General features: G+C 59.0%; 5 protein-coding genes across 5 annotated transcripts; all 5 read left to right on the top strand.

The window, feature by feature from the left end:
• Positions 1–1,870: 1,870 nt before the first annotated feature.
• On the top strand, positions 1,871–3,982 carry LINJ_18_0130 (conserved hypothetical protein; the record flags this gene model as incomplete). The annotated part of the gene is made up of 1 exon (XM_001464793.1): positions 1,871–3,982. The coding sequence occupies one exon, from the start codon at positions 1,871–1,873 to the stop codon at positions 3,980–3,982; it is 2,112 nt and encodes a 703-aa protein (XP_001464830.1).
• A 975-nt stretch (positions 3,983–4,957) lies between these two features.
• On the top strand, positions 4,958–5,341 carry LINJ_18_0120 (conserved hypothetical protein; the record flags this gene model as incomplete). Its single annotated transcript, XM_001464792.1, has 1 exon — positions 4,958–5,341. The coding sequence occupies one exon, from the start codon at positions 4,958–4,960 to the stop codon at positions 5,339–5,341; it is 384 nt and encodes a 127-aa protein (XP_001464829.1).
• Positions 5,342–6,855: 1,514 nt separating this feature from the next.
• Positions 6,856–11,313, top strand: LINJ_18_0110 (conserved hypothetical protein; the record flags this gene model as incomplete). Its single annotated transcript, XM_001464791.1, has 1 exon — positions 6,856–11,313. The coding sequence occupies one exon, from the start codon at positions 6,856–6,858 to the stop codon at positions 11,311–11,313; it is 4,458 nt and encodes a 1,485-aa protein (XP_001464828.1).
• Positions 11,314–11,813: 500 nt separating this feature from the next.
• On the top strand, positions 11,814–13,175 carry LINJ_18_0100 (conserved hypothetical protein; the record flags this gene model as incomplete). Its single annotated transcript, XM_001464790.1, has 1 exon — positions 11,814–13,175. The coding sequence occupies one exon, from the start codon at positions 11,814–11,816 to the stop codon at positions 13,173–13,175; it is 1,362 nt and encodes a 453-aa protein (XP_001464827.1).
• Positions 13,176–13,961: 786 nt separating this feature from the next.
• Positions 13,962–16,400, top strand: LINJ_18_0090 (putative alpha glucosidase II subunit; the record flags this gene model as incomplete). Its single annotated transcript, XM_001464789.1, has 1 exon — positions 13,962–16,400. One exon carries the CDS (start codon positions 13,962–13,964, stop codon positions 16,398–16,400), a length of 2,439 nt encoding a protein of 812 aa, XP_001464826.1.
• Between the last annotated feature and the right edge of the window lie 453 nt (positions 16,401–16,853).

Genomic DNA, 16,853 nt, shown 5'->3' with positions numbered 1-16,853 from the left:
CACAAGTTTAGCTCTGGGTGATTGCAGAACGTCTCGTCTCTCCGCGGGTCATATGTGCTCCTCCTCCTCATGGCTCGCGCGGGGTGGGCCGACTGTCGTTTGCAGGAGAGAAGCTCAGGCGTCAGTGTGGGCAGAGTAGCCCAATTCTGCGTAAAGACAATATAAGTAGCGGGGGGGGGCAGGATGAAATCAGTCAGCCTGTGAGCTGCCAAGCCGCAAAGTGAGAAGGGGTGAGGGGGAGGTAATGAAATGCCGCCAGCAACTCCCCCAAAGGCAAGACAACCCACTTGGAGAGAAATACCGAAAGAAAAAAAAGCAGTATCGGTCGGGGCGCACGGGCAAGATACTTCCCCAACAGCCGAACCGCGTCTCGGGAGCGTGGGAGCGGCAGAGGCGATAGCCGCGTGAGATACTCGCTGCGCTCCAACAAGCACGGCCTCTCGGCCTCTTGGCGCTTCCAGCTTTGTTTCGTTTCATTGCCGAGAAGCAACCAGAGGTGACGGTTATCCGCGCTGTTTGTCGTTGGAAGACTCGCGCCCCGTCTCTCGCTCTTGCTCTCTCCCTGTGACGTACGTCCGTGTGTTTCTTTCTTCTTCACGTTGCCCCGGCTTCTCGGCTGCGCTAACCATATAAGTCGATGGACATGCTCATTGGATCACAAGCAGGTCCACAGATTGACGCATACAACACTAGTTCATCTGCCTCTGCTCTAATAGAGCCATGCCGCGGCACCGGATCAACCAACACTGTTTGGCTTCGGTCAGCCCACTACAATTCTACTGCGCACAGCGCACGCGGGGTGCACGATTGCTCTCGGCATCGCCGCAACGTAGCGAAGGCGTAAAAGGAATGTTTCGCTAAAAGGTAGGCGCATCCTCATATTTGTCGAATCGCCCACACGGTGTTTAGTGAGCTGGTACAGCCGCGGTCATGACCGCACGTCTCTTCGGCACAGCGCTAGCCCGGGCCCTCTCCGCCGACGCTAGGAGTCCTCCAGCCGTCTCCGAGGGCCGGCTGCATGCTGCGTGGCTTCCCCGCAGAGTGGGTGCCAAACCCTGATGCCACGCACTGAGGTGGCCGGCAGCATGTGGGCATACTATCGGACCAAGGAAAAGGCAAAGACACGCCTTGTGGTGAATCTGTCGTGTACCACAGGGCGCTTCTCTGTGTTCACGCCCACACCTGTTCCGAATGTGTACCGCTCCATACGTGATAGGTAAAGCCCTCGCGCGCTCTCTCACCTACTCTGCGTACCAAGAGCTGTTCAACGTTGCCATGGGCAAGGGCAGCACGCAACAAGTGCCCCGACGGCAACTGGCAGCCCTCCTCACCTCTCCTCGTCCTATGTCACATCTGCCGCCTCTCTGATATTTTGTCCTTCGCTTTTGTGCGCGTCTGCTGCAAAAGAGGCCCGCCTCCACTCGACCCTCTCACCGATCTGTTTGCTTTCTTTGTGATTTTACTCACGCGTTCGCGTACTTGTGTTCACCCCCACACGTGGTCGACGATTCCGCGGCTCCCTCTTCGCTGTCTCTCAGTGCATGTCGCACGCCCCGTACAGGCTGAGCGTTTCGTCTTTTGCTCAACTACTTTTTGTTGTGTCCGCCGCTCGCTCTTCGAGTGTCGCTCGTACACCCGTTGTCGTGTGGTTTCCGCTGATGCTGTTGCAGCGGGTGTGGGTGCGTGTGCGTACCTGACAAGACCGGAAAGGTGCCTTCTATACATTCTTGCTTGGTTGTCTTCCGTCTTGGGCGTCTTGCGTGCACCTCTCCGTCTCGCGCTGTGACCTAATTCAACTCATTCTCAGCGCTCTCCTTTCTTTTTGTGCCGCTCGGCTTGCTCTCACCGACTCCGTCGCGCCACACCAGGCATGCCAATGCAGCCGCCGTTTGCTACGGCGGCGAAAAGCAGTTCTCCATGGCTGCTTGCACTCGCCTTATGGCTGCTTGACCATGTTTCGATAGAGGCGACCGCGAGTGAGAATGAAGCTAGCGGCTACGCGGCGTGGCCGAAATGGGTCCTCATCTTGTTTTGCCTCACCACGGTTCTGCTCTCCGCCATGTACTGCGGTCTCACGATTGGGCTGCTTGGGATGGAGACCATCTATCTGGAAATCATAGCTGGTGCGGGGCAGGAGCCTGACCGCACCTACGCGCGCAAGATTCTGCCGGTACGCATGCTGGGCCACCAGCTCTTGGCGACGTTGCTCGTGGGCAACATGCTGACTCTGGTGCTGACCTCTCAGCTCGTCGCTGCGATTGTGGGTGGCAGTGAGCTCGTGAACTTCATCTTGGGTACACTTGTGGTGCTCATCTTTGGTGAGATCATCCCCATGAGCTTCTGCAACAAGCAAAACAACGCACTGTGGGCTGGCGCAAAGAGTCTGCAAGCGCTCAAGGTCTCGTTGTTTGTGCTGTGGCCCATCTCGAAGCCGCTGGGGATGATGCTGGACTGGATGATGGGACACGAGGCAGGGCAGATATACGACCGCCAGGAGCTGAAGAAGCTCATCCGCATGCACTGCGAGAAGTTCTCGGACAAGTCGGGCATCGACATGGACCAGGTGCGCATGATGCTGAGCGTGATGGACATGAACGAGGTCACAGCAGATGCGGCCATGACACCGATGGGGAAGGCCGTCATGCTAGAGGCTAGCACCCCGCTCGACACAGCGCTCGAGCGTCGCTTGTGGGAGTACGGTATCTCGCGCGTGCCGGTGTACGAACGGTCACGCGACAATGTGGTTGGTGTGCTCTACGTGAAGGACCTTATCGACAATTCCTATCTCGGCCACAACAGCGACATGACAGTGCGTGATTTTGTGTTGCAACACCCGCGCGACATGTTAGTGGTGAAGGCAGACACCCTTCTGCAGGAGATGCTGTACATCTTCGAGCACCATCACACGCAGCTTCTCTTTGTGGAGTCGGCGGACACCGCTACCGCGGACCAGCGGCGTGGCTCGCCAATCAGTTCGCCGCAGCGCGCGAAGGAGAAGCGGCGAGGTCGTGACGGAATAACGGCCTCCAACAGCAAAGGCGCTTCACCTTACGGTGCATACCACATGCACCATGGCAGCAAGCACGCCGCACCTGCACAGCGCACGCCGAAGACCATTCACCCTATGGCGCTCCTTTCGAACGCGATGGAGCCGAGCTCTTTTATTGGCCTTGTGACACTTGAGGACGTTATCGAGGAGCTCATCGCGTCGGAGATTTACGATGAGGACGAGTACTTGGGTGACAAGAAGTTGCTGTCGGACGCGGAGACCTTCGACGAGTCGACGATTGAGCCGCCTCCGGCGCGGCCGCCGCGGGTGAACTTCTACTCGTACGGCGTGCCATCAAAGTCGGAGGATCAAGGTCTTTCTGAGGATCAGCTTTGGGCGCTCGCCTACTACCTCACCCGGGCCTACGTGTACTTCGCAACGTGGAATGTTGCTCATGTCAAGTTTCTGCTGCAGCAGATCGGCGACTTGGTGGTGGAAGTCAACGACCAGATCAGTGACGGTGAGAAGAGCAAGAGCACGCCTCTCTGGGGAATCGCAGCTGCGTTGCCGGACCTCTACACGGCCGATCCAGCGCGAGTGCTTTACAGAGCCGGGCAGCCGAGCAGCACTTTCACGCTGGTGCTGAGTGGCGGCGTCGAGGTGATGATCGGTCGCGAAAAGATGCGAACGGAGTTGCGTTCCTTCTCCGACCTTGGCGCGGATGTTCTCTTGTCAGGCGCGCCTTTTCTGCCAGACTACACGGCCGTGGTGTCACGCACCAGCCGTCTCATCCGCATTACACATGCTGATGTGGTGATGGTCGAGAAGAAGCTCAACGAGCACCGGGCACGACAGCTTCAGAAGCCGCTAAGTCTGACGCCCACGTCAGGGGCTGGGGCAGCGGCGGCGGTGGCAGCTCCTCCAGCATGCGCTCCACACAGGAAAGCGAAGGAACGCATGCGAGGCGAAGCCAAGCGCGTGACGATCGAGTAGACACTCGACTGTGTTCTAGAGTTCAGCTGCGGATGGTAAGCAAGAGTTCGGCGGCGGGCAGAGGAGGGGAGGGGCTACATAGACTAGCCTTCCACTATTGGGATGTTGAACCATGCACTATCATGAGGCCCCTGCGTTCTTGAATGTCGGGACCGGCTGCATTCCGCTTGCTTCTCCGCGCTTTATATCCGCATCTGTGCCTGTGTTTTGCGCGCATTGGTGTGCAACGTTGCCCTCCGTTACATCTCATTTCCGTGTTATTATCAAAGGCTGCCGTCGACATTGTGCACTCTTCATTCTCTGTTTCTCCTATGAAGCTACTCCATTGATTCTGGGGGGGGGAGGCAGGCTACGGTGGTGTTGGTCTGAGCGAGGGCGTGCTCGCGGTGAGACTGTCTGCTGTGGCTGATCTGAGCTCATCTATATATATATATATATATTCTTGTTTTCGCTGTGGCTCCCCACGTGTGCATGTATGTGTTCTCGGTCTCATTTCGGTTGAGGCGGTTTTCGAGCCAGCATGGTGCTGGCGCTCTCTGCTTCAATGATACTCTGTGTTGATCACGCTCTGCCCCTTCGCCCACACTCACGCAAACAAGCAGAACAGATGGCATGGCCGCTCCTTGTCACACCCGCGTGTTTCCCAGGCATGCGTTGTGTGCGACGGGACACCGGCAGCACTAGAATCGGCGGCAAGACTGCTGCTTTTTTTTTTGAATTCGGTGGGTATAACGTGATGATGGAGGGCGCAGGGGTGTTCCCGGTGCCCTCTCGCCTCCCTCCCTCTTGGCTGTCTGCGTCGACTCTTGGTGCATCTTTGCGGCCCTCTATCCCCATCGATCCACTCTTGCAAGGCCACCACCGTCAGCACATCACGTCACCCTCTCCCCTCCCCCCGAAAAAGACTCTCCTTATAATATCGATAGAGCATTCTACCGCCTGCCTTCCCCTCCGCCGTGCTTGCACGTTGCATTCATGGACACGGAGGAGGGCGAGTTCATCATCTGCGGCAACGGCGGCTCGTCCGAGGATGCGGCTTTCGACGCCGTTGTCGGCGTCATCGAAGATTTTATGATTTCCTTTGACCCCGAGCAGGTATGGCAGTCGGTGCCACCCCTGCACACCGTCTCGGGTGATCATGATCAGCACACTGTGTACACATCCTTCTTAGAGAAAGTAGATCAGGAACTTGACGCGCACGTGCTCGCTGCGTGTCCAGAGTATAAATCAATTGAAGAAGTCGTTACGCTGCTGCAGAAACGTCACGAGGACATCACGGAGGAGGTATGGGCGTTTGTGAGTGAAGGATGCTTCGACTACGAGGCGTTTATGGAGCAATGGAAAGAAAAGCGGCCGTAGACACCCTCGGGTCGCATCTCATTTCTGGCTGATTGCACTTTGAGCGTAGCGTGCACCCCTACCCTTGTTCAAGTAGCACCGCCACAGACCTAGCGGCGATGCGCGCCAATGACAGAGAGAGACGCAACATCTGTTTCTCCGAGTACCACGAAAAGAAGGAAAGAAAGCGTCCGCCAACGGTTCACTACTGCACGGAGTCTAGGGCGCCTGTGAAGTGTGTGTTTCGGCCTGTCCGCACTTCGTCATCTGTCACTGTGCGCTACCACTGTTCGGAGAGCCGCGTGAGCAGCGTCTCGCCGTCGCCGGCGTTGCCTCCAGGACCGGGAGTGGCACGAGAACTGTGTGCTGGCAGAACCCCTTTTTCTCTCTCGCTGCTTCTCGGACTCCGTTGCCGTTTCTGCCGTCTATCTATCTTTCTGTTTCTCTCGCACGTGTTTTGGGCTGCCCGTCTTTAATGGATATTCCCCGCCTCTTCGTCGTTTTGTGCGTCCTTGCTACACTGTTTGTGTGTGCGCATGCTTGGATGCGCAAGCCTCGTAGCCCCGAGCACGATCGTGCTACGTGATCAGATGGATAGGTGGCACCATCACCATCGCTGTCGTGTGGTATTTGATGCTGTGCGTGAGCCGCTTTATCATATACGTGCATATATATATATATATATATACGTATTGAGAATTTGTCCTGAACATTCAGAGGCGGGACAGCGGCAACGGACCGCAGTAATGCGGTGCACGACAGGGGGCCAAGGCCGGCTTGCCTTCTTGCTGCCGTCGTTTTGCGTGCTCCGCTTCCTCTTTTAGCGGACACGCCGCATTTCTCTCCCCGCACCTCTATGCGATATCTGTGAAGAGCGAGAGAGGGAGAGAGGGTCACACTCGGCACAGCCGTCCACTACCACACACCTGCTTCTCCTTTTTTCCTATTTCTCCCACACCTTTTCTATCCCTTCGACTCTCTCTCTTCATTGGGAATGCCACCATTACAAACACAGCGACACACCATCACAACCCTTGCCATGACTTGTCTCTCTTACTGACTATTCCGCTTTACTTCTGCCGCCACTGTTTTGTTCTGCTCATCGCGCCTTGGCCATCCGCCATTCCTGAGACGGAGGCGCCAACGACCGTATATATATATATATATGTACGTGTGGGCGAAGTGTACATGTACGTGTATACGTACGAAGCACACCCCTTCTGTTCCTTTCCCTGCTTTCTTTTCTTCGTTCTCGGGGAGGTAGGCCTTCGGTCGCTCTTTGATGCTCACGGACACCTGCATCTCACCACCGAGCTGAGGCGGAACATCTCCCGTGAGCCGTCAGCGGGAACCTGCATCGCCACATGTGCGCATCGGTGTATACGCACTGAGCTGCAAAGAGGCAACTCGCCTGTTCGCCCTCCCTCTTTACATTTCGAGCCTTGCTCGTTCTGCCTGCCGGATCAGACACTCTTTTTTGCGTCCGGTGCAGCCGCTGCCACTCCTCGGCGTGGCGAAGGAATCCACAGGGCAAAATGGAGACGAAAGCGGCTCAGCGTACCGCCTACAGCTTCTTCGAGAGCTACAGGTACCTATGGAGTCCGCAACGTCCGCAGAGAACAACGGAGGAGATGGAGCGACTGTGCGGCAGCATTGATGCTCCTGCCGCAAAGGTGCTAAGCACCATATCCTTTGAGGACCGCGTTGCTATCCGGTCTCTCTTCTATGTTGTTGTTGACGACACGAACCTGCGCAACCTTCTCGACGGTCTTCTTCTGCCGCCGCCATACGCCTTCTCTGATCTTCATCAGAAGCGATGGACGCAGGAGGACGTTCGGGCTTTGTGCGTGGTGCTGAATCCCTCGCTGGACTGGGTCGTCGTGAATCTGCCCTTCAACCTTGCACTGAGGCTCGGCTCCTATGACGCACGACTTCGGGCAGCAGCGCGGCGGCTCTCCTGGATTTTGTCGATCCCATTCTCCCTGGTAGAGCGCGAGGAGAACTCGCTCGCGCAGTTGCACATGATAGCAAGCCGCGACGCCGCTGCCGAGCAGGTCGATGTGACACGGCAGGAGGGGGTATTGAAGAGCAAAGAGGAACGAAAACGAAGTCTGACGCGTGCTGCGACTATCGGCGGCTTTTCCGTCCTCGGTGGCGCGGCCCTTCTCGCGACGGGCGGGCTGGCTGCACCAGTTGTGGGGCCTGCGTACGCCGCACTCGTGACTGCCACGGCAACGACTCTGGGCGTGATCGGGGCGGTGGGTGGTGCTGTGCTCGGCACCGGGGCCTTGGCAACCGTCTTTGCGACCATCGTCGGCGCCGCTACCCACGCCGCCGCTCTCGCCTCCGTTGTTACACCGGCGTTGACCGCTGCCAACGTGACCGCCATCTTCGGTGTGACAGGCGCCTCGCTAGGCGGCTACAAAGCGTTTCGGCGCACGACGGACTCCGATATCTTCATGCTACGCTCCGTGGGCGAGGTCGAGGCGTTTGAAACGGCGGTGGCGACGACAGCGGAGGAAGAGGAGGCTGATCTGAATAAGGAGGTGGCTCACCGCCTTGCGTGCTCGCACCAGACGGTGGAGAAAGGCAGCGGTACTCCTGGCACGTCCTGGGACCTCTCCGCGGTACTCGAGGACGACTCGAAGCCTGGCGTCGTCGTCCCGTTGCACACGAGGATGATCGCCATGTCGCACGTCGGAAATCTGTCTCCGCTCCACAAGCGTCGCCGCCGCGTCGTCTTTGCTGTGGAGAACAACCTTGACGGCTGCCAGCTGCGCCTCAAAGCTATCAAGCTGATTTCCGGCGTGTGGGCAATGGCGCCGCCGGCGGTCATTGCGCCGGGACGCGCGGGTGTGCTCGCATGCATGAATCGGTTTGCGCATCCCACCGGCGCCGGCTTCATCATCTGCTACGTGGCCACGCCTTCTCCTGGCACCGCCATATCGACGTCGCTACGGATCTGGGTGCGTGCGGAGCGCGACTTCTTCGGCGCCTGGGTACTTTCCGCGGCGTGCGAGAAGGCCGATCTGGAGTTCGACCCGACGGTGGCCGAGAACTGGATGGAGGGGCACCTGGCCAGCTCCGACTTTACGCGACGGCAGTGGGGAGTGGCGCTTGAGATGCACGTGGAGCCGTACACGTACCTGAAGCTGTACCCAGCGAGCGACGGAGAGGCGCCGCAGGCGCGCAAGGTGACGTTTCCGAAGGAGGAGTTGCCTCAGCGGCAGCTGGAGTACGGGCAGGAGGTGAAACAGCGGCGGAAGCTGGGCGTTTCGCTCGTGAATCGCTCCTCGCACGACGTCTTTACGCGCGACATGGGCATGGTAAACGGCGAGCAGTGGCCCGAGACGCCCTCGCCGATTGGCGTGTACCCTGCTGAGGCGTCGCTGACGTACTTCACCAATAGCGAGTGGAGCCTTGCAGGGGCGGAGGGGTACTACATTGTGGAGGTGGTGAACCGAAGCAGCAAGCCCGTCACGCCGCGCTTCTACGTTCGAGCGCAGTTCGCGGTCAGCTCTCTCAACAACGTAAATGTGGCCTTTGCCTCCGCCTACAACCTTTCGGAGCTGACGTGCCAGTCCTTGACTCCCGCCGCGCCGAGCAGGGCACAGTTTTTGGTGGATGTGCCGCCGGGGCTTTTCTTCTCTCTCACTTGCGTCGTCGACATGGCGCACTATGCGGTACAGCTTGTGTTCCAGGACTTTGTAGAGCGGCTCGGTAGTGCAGGCGCGCTGGCCACGGAGAAGATGACGCTCGCCATCGGGGTGAGTGGCTACTCGGCTATCTTCGACCCACGTCGACCGGTGCGAGATCAGCAGGTGGGTCTGTGGCAGTCGGTGCTGCGCCGCAGCGAGCTGCTCGGGTCAACAGAGTCGTACGTGCTGCAATGGGAGGACGATTTCCTCATGAAGTTTGGGGAGACGATCCATGTGAACCTCGAAATTGCTGACACGTTGATGATGAAGGCTGTGGGCACCGCGACCGAGAAAATGCTCATGCAAGGCGCCATCTTTACGGGTTTCCATGCCTTGTCGTCTCTTGTGGGCGCCTTTAAGCTGCCACTCTGTGCTGTGTGGGCAACTGGCGTGATCGACAACACCTTTGCGACGCTGTCGAACCGTTCTGCCTACACCGGCAAGGACTTGGCAGTCGCGTTGCTTGACAAGCAGCGCGGCAACCGCCCGGTGACGTTGGTCGGCTTCAGCTTCGGTTCTCTCGTGATTGTAGAGTGCCTGCGAGAGCTGGAGAGGGTGGGGGCCTACGGTGTAGTGGAAAACGTCTACCTGCTGGGCTGTACGTGCAGCTCCGACCCTGGGCTGTGGCATTGCCTGCGCCGAGTCGTCGCGGGACGCCTCGTCAATGTCTACACACGCGAGGACTGGACGCTGTGGATGATGTACCGGCTGAATAAGACAGACCTGAAACCGATGGCCGGCATCAACCCCGTCAACGTACCCGGCGTCGAGAACGTGGATGTGACGCCTCTAGTTGCAGCGCACGGGGACTTCGCGGTGAAGCTGCTGCCGGTGCTGAGTGCCATTCCGCCCGAACCCACGGCGACAACATGGAGCCCGCGACAGCACCACGGGTCGCCGGGCGTGACGGTGCCCGTGACGAAGTGCCGCGAGACTGTGGCGGCGGTTTGCAAGTCACTGCACTCGTACATGACAGCCACAACCTACGTCGCCATGGGGGTGAAAAACTGTGTTGTCTCTGACATTCCGCACTATCAGCCGCAGGTGGAGCTGCTCACGGTGCAGGTCTACGGCTGCTTCTTCGACTTTATGCCACCGCCGCTGACGGACACCGGAATGGCCTCCGTGGCGGGTTTACTAGGGGACACCGAAAAGCCGATGGGTGTCTTCGTTGCGTACCGGATGCGACTACCCCCGTCGTCGCCGCGAGACCTGCTGGTCGCACTGTACCTCTGCAGTAGCGCCAAGGGGAATTTGAAGGTGTGCGCGCAGCCGAACCTGGTGGAGCGGTGGTCTTGCGATACAGAGACGCAGGAGCAGGCGTACCAGCGGCTCTGCGCCATCACATCGGAGACGTGCCAAACGCTCGACGATGTCGAGCGAATGTGCTGTACCCACGGCGCCGAGTGGGAGCTGAGCGGCCGCGCAGCACACACAGAGTCGATTCTGGTGCCCGTTCCGAACACGTTCGACGATGCCCACGAAACAGCGATCGTTCGTCTCGTACTGGAGCGGCTGGACAACGCCGGCGTTACGGCGACGTGGCTCGCGCTGCTGACCAGAGCAAGCACCCAGCTGCAGCAAGAGACATTCGATGAAGCACAGTTCAAGACTGCCATGTCCGCCATCGGCACTCGCCACCCGCACCACCAGGGCGGCGGCAACGGGATGCCGTTGCCGGTGGTGGCAGAGACGTGTAGCACGGACAACCTGCAACAGCGACTGCACTCCCTCGCGTCGCAGCTGCAGGATCCTGCCAAGTACCCATCCAACACGGCACCATTTGTCCTCGTCAACTGCGGAATGTCGCCGCTTTACTTTTCGGAGGCCTTCCATAACTCCACCAAAGTCGTCGCTGTGCCGGAAGTGCCGTCCTGCATATGGATGCTGCCGCAGTGGCTGCGGTTCCCGCCGCCGGAGATTCCGCCCAGATCGTTCGCTGTTGCGATGCTGACGGTGCACGACGCTGAGCCTGGAACGCACCCGGCGGCGCCGCCGGTGCGGTACGAGACAAACAACGGCCAATGCGCCTTTGACGTAGAGTTTTCTGACAAGATATTCACCAACGGCGGCGCCCAAGGAGACGCCTACCTGACAGCTGCTGTGCATTGTAAGCCCGTGGAAGGAAGACCTTACCTTGGGGAGGTCACTCTTTCCAGCACGACAATCCAAACAACGTCGTTTCTCATCATCATGATGGTGCCTCGCACTGCCACAGAGGCCGCCGTGGACGTAGAGGACGCTCAAGACACAGTCGAATCTCGCCTGCGCGCGCACGGCTGGTATGTCATGTAGACAGCTGTACGGGGCATTTTCTTTATTGCCAAACGTGGCACACCGCGCTGTGGTGCTGCTTGAATGGTGAGCTTCTCACTGTGGAGGTGTGACTGCGAGACTGCATGACGGAGAAACGGAAGCAAACAGTGTACGTGTGCGTGTGCGCGCCTGTCTTCCAGTTGGCAGCCAACGAGGCGATCAACTGCTTTGTGGGAGGGCCCGCGTTTGGGAGAAGTGCCGGAGGATGCGTGTCTTCCTGCAGCCTTTTCATGTGCTGCACAGAACTCGAGCGGGGGGGCAGGCTCTGCTGCCGACTCGTCTCGTTGCGTGTCACTGTAGGGGCGCGTCTTTGTTACACCCTCCCTTTCTTTCTCTCTCTCTCTGTCATGGTCTCCTAGGGCAGCTCCTGGTGTCTCACTGCGCTTCCACCCCCCCCCCCCCCCACATACCCCCAATGAACGTTTTCTTTTTATAGGCAGCGATTTCTCCGGTGCCGTGGCTGCGTTCGTGTACGCATCATGAGCCTCCTTGTGTGCAGCGAGGAGTGCAGCCTCGCCGAGTTTTCGCAAAAACACCAGCTGAGCCCGCATACCCTGTGGCTCCCCCTGAGGGCGGCCCTTCCGTCACGTGCAGGTGTCAAGTCCACTGTCGCGGTTGATCCTCGCACGCCCATCGCGCTGCTGGAGACCGCCACGGACACCATCCTCCTCGATAAACGCGCCATCTGCGTCAAGCTGCAAGTCGCCAACGCTGTCCGATGTGAGGAGACGACGGTCGTGGTTGACCCTGCAGCGGTACCCGCAGGCTGCGAGGTGTTTGTGCGCTGGAGTAGACCAGGTGGTAAAAAGCTGCGGGCCAACACGCTAGTGCTTCACTACGACGTGCAGAATGCGACCGACACCTTGGCTCGCAGCTCCGTTAGCAGGCTGAAGCGGAGTCGTGTGGACGACAACGACAGCAGCGTCGGCGCATCCTCGCTGGCAGGATCGCTTCAGGGAAAGCAGAGCAGACTCTCTCTGGTTCAACAGAGCACGGAAGACCTCCAGCGCCGTCTCAGCGCCGCAGTCGGCGCGCTAGGTGGCCAGCTCAGTCCCCGTTCTACGCAGATTCTGCAGTCTACACTGGCCAGCATGCGCCATCGCCAGACCCAGCCGCCGCTGCATTTTGTGATGCCGTCCGACGCGACAGTGCTGGAAGCGGCGGGTGTCACGTGGGCCAGGTCGAACCGGCGCATCTTATCCCGCGTTTTCCGCTCCGCCACCTCAGAAGAGAGGTCGGAGGCGTCCAAGTACAGCGACGGCTCGCGCCAGCTGCGGTTCTACTTTATCGAAGACGTGCTACTGCGCCGAACACGCGAGTGGACGGCGGCGGCGGCGGCGGCTCGGCGCCACATCGACGAAGATGGTACAACAGGAAGGGGTACGCCACCGGAGGAGGAGGAGGAGCTCTTGCTCAAGGATGAAGTTCTGGCGGACATGAACACCTTCGCTGAGCGCGGCTTCCGCATCGTCTTCCTCGAGCACTACCCTGTACTGCACCACGGCAGTCGCTACACGGTGGAGCAGACGTTGGCGCCGGTGGTGCGGCTGTGTCGCAAGGGGTGCCCGAACCTCACTGTTACGGTCGTTCTTTCCGCCATGTCTTGTGTAACTGCGGCGCAAAAGCAAGGGCTGGAGCTGTCCCTGGTGCTTCCGCAGGCCGGTCTGCTGACTTTCTTCATTTCGGAGCTGAACACATCGTTTTTACCAGACCCTAAGACGGCAGCCGTGGTCGGGAGCAGCGATCGGGGCTCCGAATTTCTTAACAAGCTGCACGTCGAGTTTGCACGCAACGCGTCACTGACCTACGTGGACGAGAAGGAGCTGCGACGCCAGCGGTAGTAGTGTACCTGTCTTGTGCTAGGAAACGAAGAGGGACATCCTCTCTCCGGTGATGGGCGCGCGCTATGTGAACACCTGCGCGCGCCGTTGTAGGCGGTTGCAAGGACCTGCTGGCCAAGAAGTACCGGCTGCTCTTCCTTATCGGCACAACGTGCCGTAATACGTGCGCACACCGACACAGAGAATAGATGAAACGAGCAGTAACACAGTGCACCTCTTCAGCCGTTGAGCCTAGCGTGCACCTCTCTCACTGCGTCTGCTGTGTTGATCATCTCAGCTTTTCCCCCTCCCTCCCGTCCGTTCTGCGGCTACGGTGTCCCTGGGCATGTGCTGCTCGCATGCGTCTCGCTCTCTCACACAATGTTCTTCTTTGGCCGTTTCTGCTCTTCATCTTTTTGCTTGATACCTTCCTCACTCTCCCCATGCCATTGGTTGTGACGGACACGCGCTGTACATCGACAGGGGCACTCTTTCTTACCTTGGTATTCTCTCTGGGCCAACTCCCCCTCCTCCTCCAGTGTGAGAGTGGGCCCTCTGTGAAATAGTCTTTTCTGTCTTCTTCTTTTATGCTCGTTTCTTCTCTTCTTGCGTTCCGATCTGCGTTGTTGACGCACCCCCGCCGCCCTTCTCGGCCCAACACTGGACGGTTGGCATCGTGGGCCCGTTGGCTGTGGCGCGTTTGCTGCACGATGCGCTTGCACAGCAGGCGCTATTTTATCTGTACACTTCTCCTTAAGTCCTCTCTCTCTTTCGACCCTCGTCCGTGGCTTGGCACCGCCGCCAGGGATGCGACGTTCTCATATGGCCCCGATTGTTTTTGCACTACTCCTGCTGGTGACCACCGTCGCCTCGGCGGTGACCGTGGTAACGACAGAGGGCGGTCTGGCATTGGAGGCGATCGGCTACCCAAACGATGTGGTGCGACTGACTGCGAAGCCGGGGGACAAGTGGACATATCAGCCCGATGGCATCATCCTGCCAGACGCTGTGGCATTACAGGCTACCAAAGGAGCTAGCGATGCGCAGTGGAGCATCCCACACGGGAAGTGCATGCTGACGATTAGCATGGCGCCTCCGCATGTGCGCTTCGAGTTCTCGTGCCACGGGAGCTCACTCGTAGAGGTGACCGCATTCGCCGACGCGATGGCGGCGCCGGAGGTCAACTTCACATTCCCTGCTGCACAGACGATGTACGGCCTGGCCGAACACGCAGCGGACCTGCCGCTGCGAGGGGGGAACGTGTACGAAATGTACAACACGGACACCTTCCAGTATTCGGTAAACAGTACCGAGGCGCTCTACGGCGTCATCCCCTTTATCATGGCGTACGCGCCGAAGTCCACGTGCGGCGTTCTCTTTCTCAACCCGTCTGAGACCAATGTGGGCGTCAGCGCCGACAGTGCGGCACCGTCGTGTCAATGGAAGCCCGAGGTCGGCGCGATCGACATCTTTTTCCTGCCGGGCCCCACTCCGACAAAGGTGCAGCAGCAGCACGCGGCTCTCACTGGAGCGACGGTGATGCCACCCTACTTCAGTCTGGGACTGCACCAGTGCCGCTGGAACTACTTGAACACGAAGGACTGCCTCTCCGTGGACGAGGGCTTCGATACTCATAATATGCCGTACGACGTGCTGTGGCTTGACATCGAGCACACAGACAAGAAAAAGTACTTCACGTGGGACCCCTACACCTTCCCTGACCCCAAGGCACTGACGGACGCCCTGGCGTCCAAGGGTCGAAAGTTGGTCACTGTCAGGGACCCGCACGTGAAGCGCGACGAGGGGTATTACGTGCACAATGAGGCTCAGAAGGGTGGCTACTACGTCAAAGATGCCTCTGGGGAGGACTACGTGGGCAAATGCTGGCCGGGGAGCAGCTCGTGGCCGGACTTCTTCAACACACGCACGCGCGTCTGGTACTCGCAGTTCTTCCACGATGACCGCTACCCGGGCGGCAGCCGCGACATCCACACCTGGGTGGACATGAACGAGCCGTCAGTGTTCGGTGGCGAGAGGGGCACCATGCCCAAGACGGCGGTGCACAGCCTGGACAATGGCCATACCGTCGAGCATCGTTTTGTGCACAACGCGTACAGCTTCTACTCGGTCCAGGCTGTCCACAAAGGAATGCTCGAAGCCGGCGGCCCCAACACGGCGCCCGAGCGTCCTTTCATCCTTACGCGAAGCTTCTTTTCTGGGTCGCAGCGGTATGCGGCGATGTGGACGGGCGACAACATGGCCCGCTGGGACCACCTGGAGAACAGCATTCCAGAGCTGCTCTCCTTGTCCATCTCAAACTACCCTTTCTGCGGCTGCGACATTGGTGGCTTCTTCTTCGACCCCGAGGAGGAGCTGTTTGTGCGGTGGATGCAGGCCGGTGTCTTTGTGCCTTTTTACCGCGCCCACTCCCACCTCGATACGAAGCGTCGCGAGCCGTGGACGTTCTCGGCTGAGGCCCAGTCTCTTGTTCGAAGCGCCTTGGCGCTGCGGTACGCCATGCTGCCGTACCTCTACACTACTTTCTACCACGCGCATACCGAGGGCAACACCATCATGCGCCCTCTCTTCTACGAATTCCCTAGGCAGTCGGAGTTGCGCGAGGTGCAGAACACTTACCTCTTCGGCCCCTCCATTCTAGTGCGGCCAGTAGTGAAGCCGAGCGTGACGGAGGTGACGGTGCCGCTGCCCAAGGAAGCGCTGTGGTACAACTACTTCTCGGGCGAGCTGGCAGTCGGACAGCACACAATGCCAGTGGACAAAGATACGATACCGATGTTCCTGCGTGGTGGCCACATTGTCCCAATGAAGTTGCGGCTTCGGCGCAGCAGCTTTGCAGCCCGCCTGGACCCTTTCACGCTCTTCGTGGCCCTCAACGCGCAGGGAAACAGCTACGGGGACCTGTACATTGACGATGGTACCACCTACGATTACAAAAAGGGCGCCTTTGTGCACCGCGCGTTCTCCTACTCGAATCAGGTGCTCCAGAACAGCGCCTACCCGAACTCCCCGGGGACCTCAGGGCTTTACAACGCCGTCAACGCCGTCGAGCGTGTTGTGATCTACGGCTACGTTGGCAAGGTCAGCAAGGCGGTCTTGAACACCCGCGTGGACGAGACGGAGGTGGCGACGCCGCTCGAGTTCGAGCAGCTGGGACAGACCGTGGTTGTCCGCAAGCCCAGCGTCCTCGTGGCGGCCGACTGGATCATCTCGTTTGAGAATGAATAGGCGCCCCAGCGCTTCGATACGCAGCCAATGTCGATAGCCTGGTGCGGCTGCTGGTGGTGTTGTGCACGAGGGTGCCTAGGCGCCGAATGAGGGAGTCGATAACAGACCTATAGACTGCTCCTCTATCGCCATGGGTACTAGAAGGAGTGGAAGCATGCACGCTCACCTCCCCACCCTGTTCTCTTACCCATGACTGTGCACCTTACCTTCTCTGCCCTGTATTCTTTTGAGCGATGCGTATCGATGTTCCGCCTCTCCTTTTGCGCCACGACCGTGCTAGTTACGCGCACATGCTGTTCGAGGAGAACGGCAATGTGCGATTCCTGACAAAGGGGGGGGGCGTGAGAGCTGCAATGCGAGGCGTAGAGCAGCCATGAAGCACACATTGTGCGCGACAAGAGAGAAATCTTTCTGGGGATATGAGGCTACACAAGGGAAGACGATAATTCGGCT

The sequence above is a fragment of the Leishmania infantum genome, chromosome 18 (assembly GCF_000002875.2).
Source record: "Leishmania infantum JPCM5 genome chromosome 18".
NCBI classification, from domain to species: domain Eukaryota; phylum Euglenozoa; class Kinetoplastea; order Trypanosomatida; family Trypanosomatidae; genus Leishmania; species Leishmania infantum.
The sequence above is the reverse complement of the archived record's forward strand: the minus strand, read 5'-3'. Positions and strand labels throughout refer to the sequence as shown.